This window comes from Pollicipes pollicipes, unplaced genomic scaffold, assembly GCF_011947565.3.
Source record: "Pollicipes pollicipes isolate AB1234 unplaced genomic scaffold, Ppol_2.1 Scaffold_4219;HRSCAF=4965_pilon_pilon_pilon, whole genome shotgun sequence".
Lineage (NCBI taxonomy): Eukaryota > Metazoa > Arthropoda > Thecostraca > Pollicipedomorpha > Pollicipedidae > Pollicipes > Pollicipes pollicipes.
The window spans coordinates 21,514,351-21,532,285 of NW_023596448.1; the positions used below are offsets into that span (position 1 = coordinate 21,514,351).

Here is a 17,935-nt window from a genome sequence, read left to right on the forward strand (position 1 = left end):
TGATCGGGAACATGCGAACGTCCGGCTTGGCACGCACTTTCTGAAGCACCGGTGTCAATATTTACCTAAATTAGTGGCTTATTGTTACACCACTGAGAGGACAGTTGATTTTAGACGACTGAGCTGTTATTCCCGTGAGATTAGTTGGTATAGCGTTGGACTCGCAAGCAGAAGACTAGTTCGAATCCGAGTAATTCCAAGGAGAGAATTCGCGTTGTGACGCATGTGTAGCTGAGAGGCGGACATCATCCAGTCGTTCTCGGCGCTCCGGGACACCGGACGACAGCTGGAGAGCTAACCGGCCAAACCATTGTGCATATCTAACACGCCAGACAAGGACGGTAGTCCGAACAATCATTCAGTCTGTGATATACGGCAACTGTATGTGTGGAACTGCATACCTAGGTCAAAGGAGATGGGACGGCAACTTCGAAGGCGTGCTTGAGTTGGAAAATGTTAAAGGCAATGCGATTTATTCTCATCATATCAATATGATGGTAAAAAAACTCGCTTTTAGCAGCATACAACAGAATGTTTTTTCGTATTACTCCCAGTACTTATATTTCTCATCACTTACAGCATTATAACTGCTTCCAGTACTACTTGCAGCATTGCCAGTCAACATCGGATGTTGGATGCTGTTGGTTCCATGTTGATAATGCTTCATTGTATGATTTATGGGTGTCCCGCAGATTGCGCCCAAAGCATGACTTGAAATTAGGGTTGTCTTCACCGCCTGAGTGCTCTTTGTCCCGCTGGCCCCATGCATTTGCCAGTGGATCCCCTTCCTAGATGCTGAATTCGTTTTCTCGTATACAACCCAAGCAATTGAGCTGTGGAACTTCCTAAACCGGCTTTCGTCAGAGCTTTCGTCTGCCCTCCTAACACGAGCTCGAACACCGCGATCATGATGGCCTGGCAATCAGAGCGGCAGCCACCGCTCCGAGCCCAACTGGTGGTCGGAGGCTTGCGCCTTCATGCCGCATCGAGACACAAGAGAAAGCTGCTTGGGTGGCCCTGCCGGTCGGCGCATTAGCAGATCTGGATCAGCGGGCAGCGGACGGGGCGACCACGGCAGCTGGGCGGCGCAGCGAGGCGGAGCAGGGACCAAAGCTAGACGAGGACCGTCTGGTCCACGGCGGCGACAGAACACTCCCCGAGCGGGGACGGAGTCGGGCACGGTCCGGCGGGACCGCCGCCGGGTGCGGAGGAGCGCTTTCAGAGCGGAGAACGCGGCGCGGGCGACCACAGAGTCAGACGCGGCGCTCTCGAAGAGCCTCGGCCGACCAGAACGGAGCCGCGCCAGTCAGCGCCGCGAACGGGTGCGACGACGGCAGCCCTGCCCGGCGTCCGACGGGCGTTCCTCGCCCTTGAACCGGCCGGCCGGCGGCCGCGCACGGCGGAGGAGGGGAGCCGGTGGGAGCGCGGCCGGCGGCGGGCGCCGGGCGGGGCGGCGGCGGGCGCCAGGCTCCGCCCCTCGCCGCCGGCGGCCGCCCTACATGACGTGCGAAGAGGGCCGCCGGCGGCCGCGCCGACGCTTCTCACGTCTCCATCGCGCCGCCTCATTGGCGCTGATGGCTGGCGGCCGTTAGCGGCGCTGCAGCGGCGATTTACGGCCGCCGTGCGCCGTTATCGCCGCCCGCGCCGCCATCGCCTCGATGGCCGGCCGTTCCGAGGTGTTAACGCGGCCCCCGCACGGAGAGCGACGCCGCCGGCGGCGCCCCGGGCGGCCGCCGGAACCGGCGTCGTGCGCGGCCTGCACGGTCTGAACTGGCGCCGGGGTGCCGTCTGACCGTGCACGGGGTGAACTGGTCCCCTCGCGCGGTCTGCACGGTCTGAACTGGCGCCGGGCGCCGTCTGACCGTGCACGGGGTGAACTGGTCTCCTCGCGCGGCCTGCACGGTCTGGGCCGACGCCGGAGCGCCGTCTGAGCGTGCACGGGGTGAACTGGTCTCCTCGCGCGGCCTGCACGGTCTGAACTGGCGCCGGGCGCCGCCTGAGCGTGCACGGGGTGGACTGGTCTCCTCGCGCGGCCTGCACGGTCTGGACTGGTGCCGGGGCGCCGTCTGAGCGTGCACGGGGTGAACTTGTCTCCTCGCCCGGCCTGCACGGTCTGAACTGGCGCCGGGGTGCCGTCTGACCGTGCACGGGGTGAACTGGTCCCCTCGCGCGGCCTGCACGGTCTGAACTGGCGCCGGGCGCCGTCTGACCATGCACGGGGTGAACTGGTCCCCTCGCGCGGCCTGCACGATCTGGACTGGCGCCGGGGCGTCGTCTGACCGTGCACGCGGTGAACTGGTCTCCTCGCGTCTAACGTCTTCGTATGGTCCAGCGTTGTGTCCGTGCGAGGCTGAATTGGGATTTGCACAACTGCATTTGCAGAATCTGCGCATGCACATGGTAGAAAGTTCTAACTTGTATTAGAATAAACCTGTGTCTGTCCACGGGCCGAACTGGAGCCTGTATAAAGGTTGAACTTATCTGAATGCCTGTGAAAGGTTAAAGTGGCGACCGTGTGTTCAGGCATGCACTGGAATGTCTTGAAAAATGCGAAAATTGGAGATTTACTTTGCAGGTAGATATATGGAAACATAGTTTTCCTCCGTAAGATGGAGTATACATTTGTAAATACTACATTTGTAAATACTAATACATTTGTATACTAATACATTTGTATTGGAGTATACATTTGTAAACACTAATACTCTAGGATTGGGCGTTCTTACAGTATTGCTTCGAATTAGAAACTCCACTCGATATTGTCGGAATGCTATCTGATACACGTTATATCTGGCCTGAAATAAGTAACATCGATTGTGTCCAATTATGTCTAGCCGCTGTCACGGCTTGATTGAGTTGATAAGACCAGTTTTTACCACTGCAGTAAAAAATCATGCTTACTGTATTTGTGCCGCGTAACCAGAAACGGGCGATCATTTCCAGCTTAAGATGCTACGAAGCTATTCATTCTTGGAGAAGCTGCCACCTTAGGCAACCAGGAGGGGTCACCGGGCCCAAAAGAACAAAATCTGTATTTTGAACCACCCGCTGCCTTCCCGGTAGTGGTGCGCGTCGCCGTTCTCGGCTGGGGTGCAGTTCTAACTTGTGGCAGAGTAAACCTGTGTTTGTCCACGGGCCGGAACGGCTCGGTCGGCTGCGTCTTTCCGGCTGCGGAAGGCTCGATCGGCTGCGTCTATCCGACTGCGGAAGGCTCGGTCGGCTGCGTCTATCCGACTGCGGAAGGCTCGGTCGGCTGCGTCCATCCGACTGCGGAAGGCTCGGTCGGCTGCGTCTATCCGACTGCGGAAGGCTCGGTCGGCTGCGTCCATCCGACTGCGGAAGGCTCGGTCGGCTGCGTCTATCCGACTGCGGAAGGCTCGGTCGGCTGCGTCTATCCGACTGCGGAAGGCTCGGTCGGCCGCGTCTATCCGACTGCGGAAGGCTCGGTCGGCCGCGCCTATCCGACTGCGGAAGGCTCGGTCGGCTGCGTCCATCCGACTGCGGAAGGCTCGGTCGGCTGCGTCCATCCGATTGCGGAAGGCTCGGTCGGTTGCGTCTATCCGACTGCGGAAGGCTCGGTCGGCTGCGTCCATCCGACTGCGGAAGGCTCGGTCGGCTGCGTCTATCCGACTGCGGAAGGCTCGGTCGGCTGCGCCTATCCGACTGCGGAGGGCTCGGTCGGCTGCGTCTATCCGACTGCGGAAGGCTCGGTCGGCTGCGTCTATCCGACTGCGGAAGGCTCGGTCGGCCGTCGTCCCGCTAGCACGCCTGAGCAGCCAGCGGCCCGGCCCGGCCCGGCCCCCCGTCCAGTATTGGAGTCTCGTTATTATTAAACCGCTTTTAGTCACACGGGTGATGGGAGCCATTCAGCGGCGGCGGGCAACTGGCGGTAAATCGCTCCGACGCCGGGGCCGCTATTCTGCGACGGACATTTTCATTTGCCCGGCTGGCGGGTGATATTGTGGCGCCAGCCCCGGGTCGTGATCGGTGTTGGTGGTCGGAGCACCCCTGCTGACGCTCTCCCATGCGAGAGCCGAAGGGTCCTCCTCCGTTGCGCCGAGCCTCGCCCCCCCCCCCCCCTTCTCTTTCTCACGCCGGCGCGGCCAGCTTCTCTCCTTCAGCCCAGATCGTGTTGTCGGCTGGGTTTAGGAATTTTCCCAGGCAACCATCCGGAGAAAATGTTTGTCGTCGCGAAGAAGTGCGTCGCCATATCATCCCTGACGCGCTGCATTCAAACCGGTGTCTGTCTTAAGGTGTCGTCCACGAAACCCGCCGTTTATTTGGATGGGCGATGCTTCATCGTCTTAGCCTTTAAAACCGTCCGTCGGCCAGCTCGGCCTGAGTTGCCTGTGTTCGGTGGGTTTTGCCTGATCTCTACCGGTGGGCTTCATCGATTATGCTCTGTTCCACAGGCAGGCGGTATGAGGGCGCAGCGGTGCGCCCTGGCGGCGGCGGCGCTGGCGCTGGCGACGCTGCTGCCATCTGTGGACGGCGACGAGCAGCAGCGGCTGCCATGTGGCCTGGCGCGCATGAAGTGCCTCTACCGCGACGGCTGCCGGAAGGCGCTCGACAACTACATGGACGGCTGCCTGGACATCATGAACGGACACGCCAAGACGTGCAACGACTTCTGCACCAAGAGTCTGATCGCTCTCACTTCGACGCAGCCGGGCCACGCGCTGATGGAGGTGAGTCGCGCGGGGGAAGGGGCACCGCACTGGGCATGCTCTGTTGGAGTTCGCTGCGGGTGGGACCCGGGGTGGTGGACCTGCGTGTAGATGCCGAGCAGGTCAGGACAGAGCACGGTGTGAGGTTGTTGACGAAGTCCATGTCACGTGATTTGTCTTTTCTTTGTTGGAAATATGTGGCGAGACGTACGTGGCGTAGAATGAGACAGGATGTGTCTGGAGCAGGATGATGATGGAGCAAGCAGACTGCCTCCTTTCCTCGCTGTTACGCCTTTTCTTACTGTTTCTTTGCCCTGTTCATAACCTTTGCCGTTCTACGTCCACGTCCCGCATCGGTCCTTTTGACCACATGCATTCGCGCTGTGCTCGTTCCGTGATCTCTCCCGGCCCCGTATCAGCTGGCCGATCACGCCGCCGGCGAGGTTCGCCGCCCGGCCGCTAGACGGCTCTGCGCACCAATGGCTCAAGATCGGCTGACTGATCGGCCGTCCGGGGGCAGTTTGTTACTGCCGGACGTGACCCGCGCGCGCGTACCTGCACCGCTGGCAGACTGTTCCGGAGCCTCCCTTCCCGAAGCCAGTGATGGTGGAGACCCTGCGCCGTCCCGGGGGGAGGGGGAGGGGAGAGAGTATTAGGATGGGCTGGTATTCTCACGTGCCGCTAATTGTTCAGTTTTGTTTTGACTTGTCCATTTTTTGCACTCCTCTCCGATAAGCTGCGTAAAGTGTGCTGAGGATCTGGCCTTCCCCTTGCTTCTGTTTCTATTTTTGTCTACGTCAGCGTACTTTTTTGCTGCATCACAGTCCGTGGACCGGTAAGGTTTGCGTGAACCGGAATACGTGGGTGAAGAGAAAGGCGGGCTTTCGTCCTTTCTGTATGTTGCAAGGCAGAGATTGTGTAATCACTCCCGCCCCGTTCTCTCTTTACACACTTAGGAGGTCGCCAGAGTCGAGGCCTGTACGTAACGAACATATCCGGACTGTGACGCTCCGTAGGCAGCCGACCACACAGAATGTTTGCAGACTCAGTGTCGCACTCGTCGCACAGTGTCAGGGCCTGGGATGACGCTGACACCACTGCTCCCTGCCCCCACAGTGCGACTGCGGCGAAGACCAGTTCTGCCGCGCCACCAAGCGGCGGCTGGACCCGTGTCGGCCTCAGGTGCAGTACGCCAACCGCAACGACACGGTCGTCTCGTGCGAGGTGGCCCAGTGGATCTGCGGCGCCGACAACCTGTGCGGCACGGCGCTCGACTACTACTTCCGCAACTGTCGCGCCATGTTCGCCGGCCGCCGCTGCTCGCGCCGCTGCAACAACTCGATCTCGATCCTGCAGCGACAGCAGCGCGCGGCCAAGCTGCAGACTTGTGCGTGCGAGGGTGACGCGCCGGCGCGCGCTAGCTGTGTTGATATCAAGCGCAACATGGACCATCTCTGCTTCCACAAACCCGTGGTGGATGAGGAACGCGAGGAGGCGACAAACGTGATAGGTGGCGCCGCCGCGCAGACTTTGAGTGCGGCTGTCGCGATACAGGTGGCGCTAGTGGTGTGGGCGAGATGGGCCGCGGCTCACTGCTGGTGACATATGAAGGGTTTTGAGACGTGGATGGCCAGACGTGCTTTGCGTGCCACACATTCCTACGAGAGTTTCTCAGCCAGCTGTTATGCTGTCGACCTCAGAGCGTTGATAGGGTACCGTGAAGGATGAACGCACTTTTGAATGAGATGGTGATGATTTGAATGGCTATGCATTGTCAGTTTCGTTTTGTACATCGCTCACCATGTGTATGTCTTGTGTAGATGATCCAGCTAGTCACCATGTACAAATGTGGCGGCACATGACTCCCGAACGCAGCTGTCGCGTGCGCATGCCGATGCCTCCCACTGGTGGATTACCTCGCCTTTTAACCAGTCCACGCTGAAGACAGTGTCTATATACACATATGTTGATCCTCTGCCGGTTGTGCCGAGTGGCGAACATGTCAGCCTTAATACATCGAATGCCTTGCAAGTATTCCGTGTTGGCGTCCTCCCGCGGTCGTGTTGCGGTTAGCGGACGCTCAACTGCAAGGCCATGCTGTGGTGCCGGGCATTGTTTTTGCGGGATTCGAGCTCAGGCAAAGTGACCACCAATGCCACGATTGGACGAAGTTTGCATTCAACATCGCATGAAAGCGGCGAATCGGTTAAATAGGGCGGCGCCGGCTGGGATGCCAATAACTCAGCTGTTCCGGGGCAGGACGTGCTAAGTTTCAAAACCTGACGAAACGCGAGAGCCACGTTCGTGGGTTACTACGGCGTCAGCAATATTGGCGCCGCTCTGTCGCTACTGATCCCGCCCTTACCCTCATATCCCTCACGCTCCCGACGGCCCGGCGCCGGACCCTGGACGCAGCTCGCGTCCGCCAGCTGAGAGTACGTCCGACGCAGCTCGCGTCCGCCGGCTGAGAGTACGCCAGACGCAGCTCGCGTCCGCCAGCTCGCGTCCGCCGGCTGAGAGTACGTCCGACGCAGCTCGCGTCCGCCAACCGAGAGTACGCCAGACGCAGCTCGCGTCCGCCAGCTCGCGTCCGCCGGCTGAGAGTACGTCCGACGCGAGCGACGGCCGTCTGCCTCCGCGCCGGGTGCGCCCTGTCTGGACACCTGACACCGGCCGAGTCAGCTGGCAACGGTCGGTCTGGTGGCAAGACTGCGTCCAACGTGTGGCAACGGCGCGAGGAGTCACCGGCCATGCCCCGGGCGCTGAGTCACGTGACGTCGTCGCGCGGACTGCGGCGGGCGGTGACAAATCACGAGATAGGGGGGGGGGGGGGGGGGGGGGGAGGTCTAGTGGCAACAAAAACCGAATACCTGGGTCGTATTACCAAACGCTGTTCACTAGATGCAACCTCTGACGTCAGAGGAAGTGCGTCACAACATCTCCTACGGCTTGGAGGAGAGTCGCTTATGCATGACAGGCGGTTGCGACGTCATAAGTAGCAACTCAGGTACTTTGACAATGAGGAATGCGGCCCAGGTGTGCTGACATGGACCGACCTGATCGAGATCGCTCCGGCTTGGCGTCGGCCGACTGGAAAAGACTTCCGTTGGCCGAAAGAACGCTTCAGCACGCTAGGTTATGACTCAGTTCCGGTCTACTACGCTAGCCTCCTCAAAATATCAGAGCTGCACCGCACTGCCAGGGTACTCGTCTGGATGACGCTGGGGCCGGCGGGAGCGCTTGCCGCAAGCCACGCATCACGTGGTGGTGCGATGACGCCATGCCGGTCGCGTGGCACGGGTCCAGGCGACCCTCCCCCCCCCCCCCCCGACAGGCGCCAGTATGCTCCGCAGCATTCACGGGTGATCAGTACCTCTTTTGAGAGGCTTTGTCATCCTTGGCCTCCAATGTTGGATTCGGCCCGCTCCACATTTGACCCACATCACCCAAAATCGTACTCGACATTTCGCGCAACGGCAAAAGGTAGCGGGAAATCCGTTTCCGCTCGCCCGCCCATGGCTGCTGATTTTGGCGTGCTCCGGCCGCGTCCGCGTCCGTGTCTGTGACGTCAGCTGATCTCGGCCGCCGTCTCCTGACGTCAGCGTGCCGGGTGCCGGGCGCCGCCGCGGTGGGGGGGGGGGGGGGGGGGCGTCGCTGAGTCACCGGCCGCTGACAAGATGGCCACTGTTGCAGCGAGACGATCCGTTACGGCCGCGGGAGCTGCCGCCGGCGCGGGCCGGAGAGGCTCCCCGGCGCTGTGGCGGGCTGAGGAAGCGGGGCCCACTGACCACAAGTCGGCGCCCGTGCTGTGGCCATCTGAGGGAGTGGAGCCCTTCTCGGTGAAGGGAGGGGGCACGGAAGCACAACGCTCCTGCTTTCCCATAAAAAGGCAAGCATGTCAGGTGGGTATTGATGCTTTGCGATGCATTCTATTCTGATAGTCTGACGAATCCAACGTAGAGTTAAAGAGAGTGGTACTCTGAGTGTTCATCCCAGCGGTACGCGGTCTACTCATGCCAGCCCAACGCGGTGAGCGGGCTCCCCAGCGCAGCGAGAGGTCACCCCGGGGTCACCCGTGCTCCCGGCCGCTGCAGCGAGCACGTTACGGCGTCTGGTGGCACGCGACGCCGTGAGATGGCGCTGGTTGCGGGCAGGCGGTACTGAAGAACATGCGCTCGTTGCCAGTCATGGCACCCGATGGCCATCCTTTGTCGGCGGTGGAGTTCAAGATAAGCAACGAAATCACGCACTGACACGCGATTTCACGTGTTGGTTCGGTCTGGCTTGGGTCACTGCCTCGAGATGAAGATCGTTTTGAATCTCTTGCGGTGCGAAGACTAGCTCGCAACGGGCTAGAGGCTGTCGCAATAGAAAAACACAACATTGCGTCATCCCTGTGCACAGACACCCTGAGTGATTTGGTTCTCGCCCGACAAGATATGACGGCGTTGGCAGCGTATATATATGCTATCACCTACACCTACCGTATCGTTTTACGATTATCGATTGGGGATGAAACAATATTACTGTGCTCTTTAACTCTTACACGTCATATGCAAATTTCGTAAGTTGTTAAGGGCATTTGCGAGGAACATTATTCACATAGTAAAGACAGCAGTAGTTAAGAACCTTATTTCCCGCCGAAAAACCAGGAGATCTCTACATCTATGCATCCATTCTCCTGATTTTTCTCCGAGGAATAAGGTTATTACTACTGTCTGATCTATGTAAAGAATCCCGCAGATTAAGCGTTGCCTGCCCCAAAAGGGCGTGGGGTTCCACTACTGGCCTTCCACGTTTTCGACAGCTGCCAATAGTCTGAGCCACCGCCGAAGCTGCAGTGCTGCTATCATCCCCGGAGCTGAGCCCGAGGCTCTGACTCAGCCGGCGGCGCGACCATCACTCCAAAGGTCAACCATGGCGGGAGCCCGGCGGCCATGGCCGGGCCAGGAGGCCCCCGGCGTACGGCACACCCCCGCACGCCGCCGCTGACTCAGAGCTCAGGTCAGGTGAGCGGGGCGGGCTCCGACAGATGGCAGTGGCGGCACGCGTGCCAGCCGCGTACCGCGAACTCGACACGTAAACACACCGCTTCCGCAGAGACGGTTCTGAGAGGCAGGCTCAGCGCGTCGAGACCTGCTCCGTGCCGGCGCGCACGACGCTGGCGCGTGGGCGGGGCGAACCTCTGGGTCGCCACATCCCGTCACGTCCCATGCCACAGGAGTCACGTGACGTCCAACCGTCTCGCTACGGCCGCGCCTCGCCACGCGTCACGCCTGTGGCCGCAGCGAATGCCGGACGAGTCACAGCACGCCCCTCGTGCGAGTGCGCGGCCTGCGGACAGGTCCGCGCCTGCTCCTCGACTGAATACTCACCGCGCACACGAGCCGCAGCCTGTTGGACTTCACTCTCCGTACGGGTCACGACACGCTGCTGGTCGGGTTCTCGGCGCCGGTGGAAAGTGCGGAGGAAAGTTGATGTGGCCAGGCTGTCGGAGCGGGTGCTTTTAATAGCAAAATTCTAGAATCATGGTGGTCTCATTGACAGGTGGTGTGATCGCAACAAAAACTGCTGTGCCGTTCTCTCCACTCATGGTCCTCGGAGGAGCTTGGGTACGCTGCCGACAGTCTTTAGACAAGTCTGAGGGTTATTTTCTTACCGACAGTTGTCTATCATTTCTGTTGAATGACCTATTTAGTTACTCGCAGGGGCGTACGCAGGATCTCGCGATGGAGGGATATCAGACCCAGAATGCATCGCTATATACCCAGTTTAGGGCGCTGCATGCACCTAGAATTCGTTGTTGTGAAAAGGCATCACACGTTCTCGATCTACTTAGTTTGAAGTGCCTCTCCCCAATTTTGTAGTGCAAACATTTACGTGTGCACATACCAATGCGTGTAATTGGTTTGATAATGGTAGAGTGAACGAGCCCCCCTCACCATTCTAGCTTCCCTATTCTGTTCGAACCATAGCCCCCCCCCCCCCCCCACCGAACTTTGAGTGGAAATCACGTCAGATCTGGTGAGAGCACACGTTTTTGGCAAACCTGACTTTGAGCGTAGTTTTAGTTTTTTCCCGTTCACCCCCTGTACTGAATTTTCGAAACAACGTCCTTGATCACAGCTGCACTACCCAGCCCAAGGTGAGGCACGCCGCTCCACGTTGCATGACTTCTGTCATCCTGGAGTTGGCGCATGCGTCAGAGACCCGAACGGAGCGGCTGGCCAAATATGGCAGCGCTGCTCTCAGCTCTAGCGGGCTGCAGCTGCTTATCGTAAACCCCATCTGCAGCCGGGCGCAGTTTCCAGCCCCACCCCCATGCGCCCATATCGGGACTCACTTCGGCATCCCCGCTTCTTGATCTTCAGGTCGGCACCTCCGCTGTCGTTTCCGCCGGGAAAAACTTGATGAAGTTGGAAACCAAGGAGGCTGACAACCAGACCTGGCGCTGTGGAGCATTCTGAGCCCTGCCCTTGACTGACGGTGACTTTTGTTCGCCCGATCATCTCCCCCCGACTCAGGTCCATTCATTCGCCACTGCTGGGGCGCACACAACCAGCCGCTGGTTTGGGTCATGGGAAGGCGTCAAACGCAGCGTGACAGGGTCGCTGGGCGTTCATGCCGCAACACCTGCCAATGCGTGTATGACACGCGCACAGTTCCAGAGAAGCGTGTCATACAAGGCTTTGATCAAGCTTTTTTGTGGTGCCTAGGCCTTGGAAACTGGGAGCGAAGAGAATCGTGATATCTAATTCTAACATTTTGTCCCTGCGGTGATGCGTAGACAAAATCGATCTCAAAAGGTGCTCGACTTTCACATTTTTCGGGGATGATCTCACCCTCCTTATCACCTGCATGTAAATGTATACCACATTAGCCAAGGGTACTGCTTTTTCGTAATCTCATCGCGCAACCGAGTGATCTCCGAGGACCCTCTGCCCAGCCCGGCCGCACCGCATGCACAAACCTTGACACCGCAGGCTTTCGCATGACGCAAGCTTGCAGGAGACACTTGTTGTCTGTTGCAATTGCGTCACCTTTTTCTACGAACGTCTTAACCGCGTCTGTCATGCAGGTTTTCTTGTTGCGTTACCCAGCTGTTCGGATGAGATCACGGAAACTGCGAACGCGCATGTTCGGCGTCATCCGTGTCAGGTAAACCAGAGGGGGGGGGGGGACAGTGCTCAGTTTTGACAATCTTTGGGAAAGCTGAAAGGCTAACTCGTTCCAAGGCGTTGCTGTTTGTTAAGTTCGGTGGGCATCAGAGGCGTAGCCAGGAATTCTCCCAGGAGGGGGCCAAATCGGGGCACAGGGGGTCCTTGCAGGGATTTCTTTCAGCCAAGAGGGAGGAGCTTGTGTGCGTTAAATGCCTACCACTTCATTGCTATTCAGGTCCTGTTTTTGTTTTATTCCGGAGAATCTGCTGCGCTCAAAACCCCCTTTGATGACCCAACAGCTGACCGTGGATATCATAAATCCTCGCTGGTGTTTTACATTCCAAAGAAGTGCTGGGAACTTCAGTCTCAAGGCATCCCGCCACCTCCGCAAACGAGCGGGAGGCATGGCATATTAAAGCATATTAAATAATTCGGGCTTCCATGGAGCCATGGGTTTATAAATACACACGGCACACGTTAAAGCAATCTTGTTAATTCATATCATCAATTTCAGACCCCAGCCAGAGGGGGAAGGCCGACTTGAATGCACGGACAGTGCGAGCCCACAGCGAGGTTATGTTGGGAACAGCTTGTGTAAGACTGGATGTCCATCTGGCGCGCACGGGCCTGCCGCGGTCGGCCACCGCGTGACCCTAGGTCAGTAGGCGTCCGCCCGTGGCCGGCGGCGGTGGGTCATGTGACCGGGCGGCGAGGTTGGGACGGTTCGGAGCGCGCAGGGGGAGAATGATAGGGGGGGGGGGGGGCGTAACTACAAGATAGAGAAACGCGGGCTCTTGACTTGCTCGACCTCAATAAAAGTATCAATAGCCTATGATATAACAGCCTAAAATAGCCTCAACGCCCTAAACGCGGTGCACCGAATGACAGTTTATCACGCGCTTTGATCCTGTTCACATTTCAAGGGAGCACCACTGCGCCATTTTGGGCGACAAGTCATATTTGACATATCGCGATATGTTGGGAAACAACTCTTGTCACACTCAAACGAGTAATTTCTATTTCTAAAAGGCATGCAGTTTTCAGCTGTATTTGCTCCTCGCTAGTTAAAACAAATAAATTGTCAGATCAATCTCAGTTCATTATTTTTGAAAAACGACGTAACCCATCCCTGAAAATATTTCAACAAGCAGGGATCTCCTGGATCTGGTCAACTTAATAATTGAAGTCGGGGGCTGGAGCTCAAGTTTGGGGTGGGGTCGAAGTCCCTCCAGCTGAACAGAAACCTGCACCCCTGCTCCTGCCTCATACTGCGCAGAGATAATGGCATCTGCGTCCAGTGACTCCGGGCTGTCAATCATACTTCTTCAGAAAAGACCACGAAGGGAAGGGCTTCGCGATACATTGCGGGATGCTGTCCTGCAAACCACCGAGTCCATCTGCTGTCCGTACGGCTGCGACCGCCAGTATTAGCCGGAAGCTACTGAGCTCCCTGAGCTCCATCCGCGAGCCGGGCGTTCGTCTCTCAGGCGCTTCCGCCGCGCTGCACGGTCCGGGTCGTGCCGCGTCGTGACTAAGTGGGTTACGCTGCCACGTGGCGCCGCCGCCGCACCCGCCCGCTCGCCACTGCCGGCGGCGGCGTCTGCTCGCGCGGCGCCGCGGCCGCCGAGTGGGCGTCCCGCGCAGAGGCGAGCCCAGGCGGGATCCACCGCCGGTGCTGAGCCCCCCCCCCCCCTCCCTCCACCCTCCCCGGAACTGTTCCCTGGTGGCTGGAGCAGAGACGAGCTCAGGGCATGTTCGTGGCAGGCCCATTCGCCGCCGCTACGGAGGCCCCCCCCCCCCCGCCCACCGGACCCGGCCCTGGTGACTGGAAGCACAGAACGTGGCGCCTGCCGACGCCATTCTTTTAAAACAAAATACCGTTGCTGACTTTTTCTATCGATTTGACACCACTGATAATTATAAACGGTCGGGCAAAAAAAAACTGGGCCACGACACGGCGCCACGAATGAGTAGACGAGAGCAGTTTGGCTATTATAAGTGCGCAATGATTCTAAAAAACGACAGAATGCGATGACAAACGCCAGCATTTTCTGCAGCGAAGAGCATCCCACGCATTCACTGCGATACCAAGAAATGACCACGCTATAATTTAATTGACACAGGTTTTTGAAACATATCTACACGGCTGATAACCTTGCGAAGTCCAGGTGCCATAGTTTTTAAAGCGACCCCAGTCTGTAAAAAAATGGCTAAAAATCCAACAGTTCACTTCATGGATACAATGCTTTCACAGTCATGTATAGGTATAAAGACATAAGGCCAAAAAAGAGCTATAAGGACCCATCGAGGGTGACCTGTCTCAGGTTCCGCACGCATCCTCAACACTTATCTTGCCATCTGCCCTGCATGCATTAGCTATAAATGAGATCCTCAAACCGAAAGAACTTCTCCAAACGATTTTCTAAAATGCTGCTAGAGAGGGACTTTCTGCAATTGGTCCGTTCCATTATTCGCTACTCTTTGACCAAATGACATCTGCTTCTTCATAGTTCTACACCTGTCTTTTGCCTATTGAAACTGGTTTCCTCTGAGTCTCGGTCTTATTTCCAGTGCTTCTTGTACCTCTACACTGTCTGTTCCTTCCATAATCTGAAATACCTCTACCAGATCCTCTCCAAGCCTACGATATTTCAGTGAATACACATCCAAGCCCCTAAGCCTATTCTTACCTTCCAAGTTGCCAATCCCATTCATCATCCTAGTTGTTTTTCGTCGTACTCTTCCCAGCCTATCTATGTCTTTTTGGAAGAATGGCAATCAAACCTGTACGCAATACTTAAGGTGTGGTCTGACATAAGCGTTGTACAATTTTTTGACATCATTCCTTCTCCTGTAACGAATATTACTGTTAATAATTCCCAGCATCCGAAGTCCCTTGACCATAGCAGCGCTACATTCCTTTTCAGCCATGACATCCCTGTAAATTATAGCCACAAGTCCTTTTCTTCCTTGATCTGGTTAACTGCCGGCCTTCAATTCGAAAGCTAATGCTCTCACTGTCTGAACTACCAAAATGCATCATCTTACACTTATCATACTTGAATGACATCTGCCGCAGAGATGCCCAGGCTACTAGTTTCTCTAAGTCAAGTGTCACCTGGTCGGTATTTTTTGCCACCTCGTCAATTCAGGATCAGCAAATTTAAGCACCTCATTTTCTAATCCTCAATATTATTCGCAGAAATCATAAACAGCGAAAGGCCCAACACTGACCTATGTGGATCTCCAGTGATGCTCCATGCTCCATGCTCTACAGAAGATTTTCAAACGAAACCTACCAGAAAAAACCGTGTTGACTACTAGGTGTCAACCGATGTCATTGTAAAGCATGACTGAAAGCTAGCCTTGACGAATTTCCGTAAGATCTTGCATACTAGTAAGGTAAGACTGACAGGCCTGTAGTTGCTGACACTTTGTTTTTGTCCCCTTCTTAAACATCGGTACTCAATAAGCATGGCGCCAGTTCTCGGGTACTTTTGAGAAACTCAATGACGTATTTAATAGTGACATAGGAGGAATAGTTGAAGCACTGACGCATTCAATCAGCGCTTTTCAATACATCTAGTCAGATCCAGCCGCCTTATTAACCTTCATTTCTTTTAAGCTATCCCTTATCATAGCCACGGTCACCGTCAGGTCTACAAGATTGCATTCGGCCAGATTTGCCCTTTACCAGAAAGATCGCAAAAGTCCTCTTTGTAAAAACTCAAGAAAGCCGCCTTCAGAGCATCTACAATGCTTATCTTACAGTTATCACTTTTCATCTTACCTGAGGGACTGACAAAGGATCCCTTACATTTGAATTTGCGGCAGCTAAAATCTTTTTGATATCGCAAGAACAAATATGTGCTATCCATATTTCTGATAGCTTTTAATCTTTGTTTGCTGTGTTTTGTTTTTGTTTCCTTCAACATTTTGTTATTTTTATCTGCCTTAAGCTACCTCACCAATTAGCTCTTAAAATACTCAGACCGTTATTTGATAATCTGGGTTCAACCCAAACATAAAACAATTTTACTCCAACTTCTGCTAGTTCCAAAACACTATGACCTAGCTATGCCTGGCCACAGGAGAGCTACACAGCACAATCAGTGTTCTTATAACACTACCTGAACTTAAAAAAAGAAAGCAGATCACTACACAATGAAAATAAAGTCTAATTACCTGAGTAGCCTACCTGCCACCGATAATATTCTAGAACCTGTAATGCTACAGATTATCTAAAGCCTGAATGTATTACTTACTACTACCTAACAAGCCAAACAACTGACGAGAAGATAACCAGAGGCCTTTGTTATCGAACACAAATTTCAGCCACTGCCCTCAAAACTCAAGATGTCCCTGCCTATTTCCTAATATAACCTAGCTTCAACTAAATGCAAATGTGACGCAGATATGACGTGGTAAACTCGAAGAGTTTAGCAGTATATCCAAGAGCAGCAACCAAACACCTAAAAAAATATTCAAAAGAGAAAGCACAAATTATAACACTTCCTGAGCCGCACACCACACGAAAACCCTGCATTGTCTGCAAGCGCTCTGCTCTGCACTAGCTCTAAAGCGCACGCATCGGGCTGGCAGGTAGATAAAATAAGGGCTTGTTTAAGTGTGGTGGTCATTGATGATGTTTTGGGCTTCGCAGACCACAGCTTCGGCGTTATGAATTCCGCACCCGTCGTCACCATCAGCCAGTAACAGAAGTGCAATTCACGAGGTCTTGCGGCTTTAGCAACCCCCCCCCCCCCCCTCCTTCATCAGGATCGAGCGCAGTTTTAAGTGTCCACAAAATTGAGTATAATTCCACAAGTTGGTCTCAGGGAAATCATTTCGACATTTGCTACGATGGGCATGTTGCGACATTCTGAGCACAACAACAGTAATTTGGTGACAAGGTCAGTGGGTAGCAGGGTTAATGTATAGGGTAGATTTGAGTGAGTTGTATCATGTCCAGGTAGTATCAGGGCGATTTAGTCTAAATCTATGCGACATATGCCGGTCTTGAGTCACTCGGCTGACGCACGGCACCGCCCTCTGTCTTTCAGCGTGCTTTCGGCTGCATACGTGCACGCGTCTTGGGATGAGCGCGACAAACATGTGTTCGCATTTCGCTGGAAATTCTAGCGATCGACGGAAATGTGTGTTAAGGTTGTATGGCATAACTAAACTAATTTAATTGCTATGCTGGGTGGCGGGAAGTACATGCGCCACACATGCCGCAAAATATTCGGCGCCTGCTTGCTAGAGATTTCGAGGTGGTGCAAACTTTCTTCCGAGATATCGGGCATTACACATTTTATCAGCTGTGCGTGGGACGTGCTGCACCAGTGATGCACTGTGCATTGATACCATCGACTAGTAACCCGTCAATGATTGAGGGACATGATTTCCATGGCTTATTGCCATCCAGACAAGAATTCGGCACTTACAGTACCTACGTAGATCCATAATTCTTGTCCGAGCAATCGGAACCGTAGTAGGTGCAAACGACAACCCGAGCAAATAAAAAAGGCAGTAGTTGCAAAATAAACGCTGACTGGGTAGAAAGAGCAGTAATTTGTGATACAGCGATCAGGACGAATTGCGACCTGGCGGAGCCGAACATCTTTTGTTTACATAAGGGAACACATTAAGCTGCTTGTCATACAGCCTACTCCATGCAAAAAAAATATTGCAACTTCCCTCGCCACGTGATACAATCTATCGCAGGGTGCGGCAGGCTGTGCCATTTGAAAGAGGCTCACTGAGGGATTATTTACCACAAAACGAGGGCGTGTTCTCCAAAAGAATATCCGTTACATAAAAAAGCTGTAGATCACAGCCGTCTGCAGAAATGAGCACCTTAGTCCTATCCCCAATAATTATGCTCAGGGTCCTGCAACTCTGTCTACTCTCCCCCTCGGTTCGCAGTTGAGACAACTGTTTTCGGCACCAGGACAAACCAACATTGATAGCCCACTCATGCGTCATTCACCATACGCATACATGGAGCGCTCGTGCCGTCTGTAGTTGCACCATGTTTGCAGGGCACTTCATTTCTCTTACTGAGGGTGGAATGTGCTTAACTGTCGTCGCTCAAACCGAGGGATG

The 17,935-nt window shown here is 55.2% G+C and overlaps 1 protein-coding gene across 2 annotated transcripts in view; it reads left to right on the top strand.

Annotated features, from left to right (window-relative positions):
- The window catches only part of LOC119096066 (growth arrest-specific protein 1), a 30,436-nt gene extending 23,738 nt beyond the window's left edge, over nucleotides 1-6,698 (top strand). The window contains exons 2-3 of one of the 2 annotated variants that reach the window (XM_037218925.1): nucleotides 4,413-4,688; nucleotides 5,784-6,698. In XM_037218925.1, coding sequence (XP_037074820.1) covers nucleotides 4,422-4,688; nucleotides 5,784-6,269 — 753 coding nt within the window. In that variant the 5' untranslated portion in view covers nucleotides 4,413-4,421 and the 3' untranslated portion in view covers nucleotides 6,270-6,698. The remainder of the gene's footprint in view (nucleotides 1-4,412; nucleotides 4,689-5,783) is intronic. The other variant, XM_037218926.1, reaches the window with a different exon arrangement.
- The last annotated feature ends 11,237 nt before the right edge of the window (nucleotides 6,699-17,935 follow it).